At 30.8% G+C, this 5,579-nt stretch overlaps 1 protein-coding gene across 1 annotated transcript; it reads left to right on the forward strand.

The window, feature by feature from the left end:
* The first annotated feature begins 511 nt into the window (after positions 1-511).
* LOC108480572 (uncharacterized) lies at positions 512-4,961 on the forward strand. The gene is made up of 8 exons (XM_017783609.2): positions 512-857; positions 966-1,090; positions 1,189-1,226; positions 1,351-1,461; positions 1,598-1,677; positions 2,134-2,170; positions 3,782-3,823; positions 4,655-4,961. Exons 1-8 carry the CDS (start codon positions 582-584, stop codon positions 4,720-4,722), a joined length of 777 nt encoding a protein of 258 aa, XP_017639098.1. The 5' UTR covers positions 512-581; the 3' UTR covers positions 4,723-4,961.
* The last annotated feature ends 618 nt before the right edge of the window (positions 4,962-5,579 follow it).

Here is a 5,579-nt window from a genome sequence, read left to right on the forward strand (position 1 = left end):
ACTCACTAAGTATATTAGCTCACCTTAGGCCTTATTCGACCGTAAGGTTAATAAAAAACTCAAATAAAAATTTATTTAATGTAAACGAAACTATTAAAATTTAATTAAAACATAATAAAATTGATTGTATTTAAACTTCTTAAATGTGAAAACTAATTTAATCTGCTATACCAAATTACGACAAATCACTTACTAGTTTTTCTATTTTTTTGAGCTTTATCCTCGTGAAGTCTACTTCATCCTTTATTCGAATTTCCCTTTTTTTTTTTTTTTTTTTCCTATATTTAGCTTTTGGACATAAAAATATTTACCAATATTCGATAAAAATTTAGGTATCAGAAAATCTATATAATTAGTACTAAAACGTGTATAAAGGATAAAATAAAATGCGAGGTCAGCTGTAGATTGTGGACCGTCAATTGCCGCATAGATGGTGACGTGGATGTTCAGATCGAACTTTTGAATCAATATTCTGGATTATACCATTTTTTCCACCAAAAATTTGATATTTGCCGCAACGAATCAGATTAATTAATTAAAATAAGAGGGAAACGAAAAAGAAAATCCGAAAAAAGAAAAAGATGGGGAGTGGGAGCCGAATAGTGTTTCCTTGTAGAGCCTTCTCACTGGCATTCCTAGTCCCTTCTTTCACTTCCTCAACTCAACTCAGCCTCAAATCTTTCCTCGCCCACACCTCTCTTCCCCCCACTGCCTTCTCTTTTCTCCGAATGGCTTCCTCATCATCTTCTTCCCTCACCAACGGTAACGATATCAATCCTTCCAATGACGTTGCTGCCCCTTCTCCCCCCTCCGCTTCCTCTGCCATCGATTTTCTCACTCTCTGTCATCGCCTCAAGGTATTTTTTAAATTATTCACTCAAAAAAAATTGAATAATTTCTTTCCTTGTATTTTCTTTTAATTTGATATAGTTCTGTAACGTGATTATTATTGTTGGAATGAATAGACGACGAAACGAGCGGGGTGGGTGCGGAGAGATGTACAGAATCCGGAATCAATAGCTGATCATATGTATCGAATGGGATTAATGGCTTTAATTGCTTCTGATATTCCTGGAATTGATCAAGACAAGTTAGTTGTACTACCCTTTTTTTCCCTTAATATTTTACAAATTTCAGTTAATTCTTTGACTGAGAGGTTTCTTCTACTTCTTCTTCTAATTTATTTAGGTGTGTTAAAATGGCCATTGTTCATGATATCGCTGAAGGTTAGATTAAAAAAAGGTTTTTTAGCTTAATTTTAAACAAATTAAAAATTGATTTGTTTGTATAAATATGATTTTTTTAGCTTACCATAATCACAATGTTGTATTTATCTATGTGTTTGAACAGCCATAGTTGGTGATATTACCCCTTCAGATGGTATTTCTAAGGCTGAGAAGAGTCGAAGAGAGCGTGAAGCCTTAGATCATATGTGCAAATTACTTGGTGGAGGGTCTAGAGGTTTACCTAATTGTTCTTTCTTTTAACTCATAGTCGTTTATGAAAAATGAGGGCAGGGTTGGGGGGGAGATGGGTTGAACTTGAATCTCATAATGATGTATAATTCGACCTAATATTTCTGCTTAATTGATTGCAGCGAAAGAAATAGAGGAATTATGGATGGAATATGAAGAAAATACTTCCTCTGAAGCCAAAATCGTCAAAGACTTTGACAAGGTATGTAATGCTAGTGTTTTTATATTTCTATTATTCATGATTTATCAATAAAACGGAACATCTCATTTATTACACTTTTATTATGCTCTAGAAGTGATGATGAGTAGCATGCTTAGTTACTTGTATGATGATAAAAATAGTAATTGTTTTGTTTCCAACCTATGGTTATAAGTTGTTCAATTTTCATTTTGTATTCTGCTTATTTGTGTTTATCTCATCTTCAGTACATATGATGAATTAATCTTTCATTCACCAATCTCTATGCATATTCAGTTTAGTTCTCCTTTGATTATAGCATTTAGACCTCAAATTATTGCGAGTTTAATCCTATTTCAACTGATGTTGGTGATTTTTTATCAGTAGCTACCTATAAACATATTTTTAGGTCTGTAATCATAGTATTCTAAGCTGATAAATGCTTTCTAATTTGATGTTGGGTTGTCCTGTTACATGCAGGTGGAGATGATACTTCAAGCCTTAGAATATGAGAATGGTAAGACTTCTTGTTCTTGACTTTTTCCCTTGATTTTTTATCATTGCATATTTGCATAAGCATCAGTGTTTATGATCTGATCATAATGGCAATTCACCTTAAACATATGGCTTACAGAAACATTAAATAGTTTTAAACATTTCTCAAGAATAAGCTATAGCTTTCTATGAATGAGAGCCAAGCTGGGGAGAAAGAAAAAAGGAAAAAGGAAAAGGAGTGTTTGAAGCTTAGAGGCAATGTAGGATAAAGCCAGGTTTTGATGGTCTTAATGAAAGCTGAGTATTGGAATTATTATTGCTGATTTATTTACTAAGATGGTAAATTAGTTTTTTATAAAATTAATACGATCATGCTACATTTGGTAGGAGTATTATTTTTTAGGTTTAATGAAAAATTTGGCCACTAACGTTTGTCAAAATGGCCCTAATTGTACTTTTTAGCCTTTTTTGGCCATCAACCTTTGTTCTTTTTTTCAATACCATTAAAAAAGTTAACGGGGATGATGTGGAATTTCATATGTGGAATATTTTAATGAGATATAATTTATTACTTAGATAACCAATAAGATAATTAGATGTGGAAAATAATAAAATAAATAAATAATACATTAAATTGAAAAATAACTCTTAATTTAAAGAAAATAAACATAAATATCTAAAAAAATTAACTTAGTAGAAAAACTTCTCATAAACAAATGTACGAAAGATTGAAACCTTTTGAAAGAAAAGAAAGATTGAAACCTTTTGAAGGAAAAGAAAAATTGAAACCTTGAATTTATTCATTAAATCTATTAGAAAAAGCGAATTGAAAAAAAAAACAAAGGTTGACGGCCAAAAAAGGCTCGAAAAAGGGCCATTTTGACAAAACATGCAAACGTTAGTGGCTAAATTTATCATTAAGCCTATTTTTTACACATGTTTTAGTATATGAGTTAGCAATAAACTAATTAAATTGGTAATATTTAGCTACTCTCATGACTTATTTTTAGCAAAGAGAAGGAAAAATTTTCACTTATTTTGAAGAGCTCTTATATTTTACTAGAGTTTTTACTCATTTTTCTAATTTCAAGTTTAAATTTGTACTAACTATTATTTATTTTATGTGTAACTATTCTAATACATACGTAATAGATCAGCTTTTTCCTTATAAATGAGGCATCAGTACAACCTAACGCTTAAAATTTAAAATCATTCTGATATCATATGTTGCTGAGATGAAATAAATGTCTCTTGTTTGCTGCTGAGATTTATTTCATCATATTTTTGTTCCTGGATCTTGGGCTTCATGTGCATTTTTGACAGGGATGACCATTTTAACAGATCGTAAATTATTAATTGTCAACTACCTTTCTTTTTTAGTTTGATTAGTGTTTCTGTTTAAATTCAAAGCCTTCTTGCATACATTACACTGGCTTCTGACCTTAAATAATCTATGTGATGGACTTGTGGTGCATGCATTTCATATGCTGTGGAATGTCTTAACATTCTAGAAAATTAAGATATACTGTCTTTTTAAATTATTTATTTTTCAAAATTTGCGCCTACTTTTCAATTATAACTAATCTCTGTAGTCATTACTCATTGTAACAATGTTTCATCTTGACTTATGCAGAGCAAGGGGTGGATTTGGATGAGTTTTTCCAGTCAACTGCTGGTATGTAATTTAAACCTTTTGCGGTTCTGTGGTTTTTACTTTTTCTTTTTTCTTTTTTGTTTCCATAATGGATTTTAATAATTTTTAAGACATTTAAACTCAAAAATAGAATAAATTTGAAAGACCAGTTCAGTAACTGAATTTTACCTTTTAATTGGTTTTAGATGTTCAATTAAGCCCTTCGACGTTTCATTGGTTCAATCTGGACATATCTGTTAAATGCCGTTTGACATTGCATAATATGATTCACCTGAAAGACAAAATTAAAATGAAGATAAGCAGCGGAGCTAATAGAATATGTCATTATAATACTTAGTGGTTTTAAGACGAGTAGCATTTAGAAAAGTTTGAGAGCAAAAGAAAAAAAAAATGCTTATAGGCGAATACAATGCTTAAGAACTTAAGACGTTATATAATGATGCTGTTTAAGTAGTGGAATTTGGAGCGACGTAAGAGTTGGGAGAATGGGAAGTGCAATCAGAAAGGTTTTGTCTGACTGTTTTGGAGGTGATACAGGATTCAGAAAAATGATCTTACCTACTTGGTAAAGGTGAAAGGATTCTTCACGCTCTGCTTCTTTAAGCTTCTGTTGAGGAAACCATTTCCGATTAAAACAAAATTTCATTAGTCCTCATCTCTTTTTGACCTTGAAACTGGGAAACGCTTTGTTAACGATAGCTTACCTCAGCAAACTTATTAATGTACATAGATGTCATTCTATCTTTAGTATTTAACCTAAACTTGCTTGGTTGATTTAAAACTAATAATTTGCATTATTCATGAGCAAACTTGATTTTGGCTGCTAATAAAGGTAATTAACTTATATTACAGGGAAGTTCCAGACTGAAGTTGGAAAAGCTTGGGCCTCGGAAATAGCATCAAGAAGAAAACAACGTTGACTTGAAAAGCTTGGACTTGGTAAAATATTATTAGGCTATGCCGCTAACTGTTCTTGTCTTCAGCTGATTTCTGGCATGGTTAGTTCAAAAGAGCCTATTTTTCAGTTACTAATGCCCGCTATTGTTATCTTTATAATTCATACTAAAATATTAAAATAGCTAGGCATCTTGTCATTTTTTTTCCAGTTCTCTTTAATCAAATCTACCTATGGTAATGCTTTTGGGACTACTAAAACAAATTTGGAAAACCTTAGTTATGTCAGAAAATATATTCCTTACTGTACATCCTTCCTTACAAGATTGATTTATGAAATTCTTTCGAAACCTGACCTCCTCCTCATTCCAAAAAGAGCTCCTTTGTTCTCCTTAAATCAAAGTTGTCATTAACTTCTAATCGTCTTCAGGTGTTAAGCGAAATTATCAGCCTTCTATCTTCTTCTTTCTTTCTTTTTAGGGTAAACTATAAAAATAGTCACTTTTGTTTGTCTCATGTTATATTTTAGTCACATATGTTTGAAATGTTACGTTTTAGTCACTTATGTTTTTATTTTGTTACGAAGTGACTACTCTTCCGTTAAGTTTTTATCTCCCTAACGGTAATCTTACGTGGCAGTCCAACTAGATATTATTGAATTTACTAATACATACTTCATCCGGATAAGTATGTATTATTAAAATTAAATTAAAATATTAAATAAGAAATAAAATTATAAAACAATATGTTATTTGAAAAATAATAATTATTGTAATGAGATATATGTTTTATTAGGTATAAGTATTTAAAATTTTATTTTGTAATGTGATATATGCGTAAATATATATATATAATCGTATTCTTGAATCGCTAATACATACTT

The sequence above is a fragment of the Gossypium arboreum genome, chromosome 4 (assembly GCF_025698485.1).
Source record: "Gossypium arboreum isolate Shixiya-1 chromosome 4, ASM2569848v2, whole genome shotgun sequence".
NCBI lineage: Eukaryota > Viridiplantae > Streptophyta > Magnoliopsida > Malvales > Malvaceae > Gossypium > Gossypium arboreum.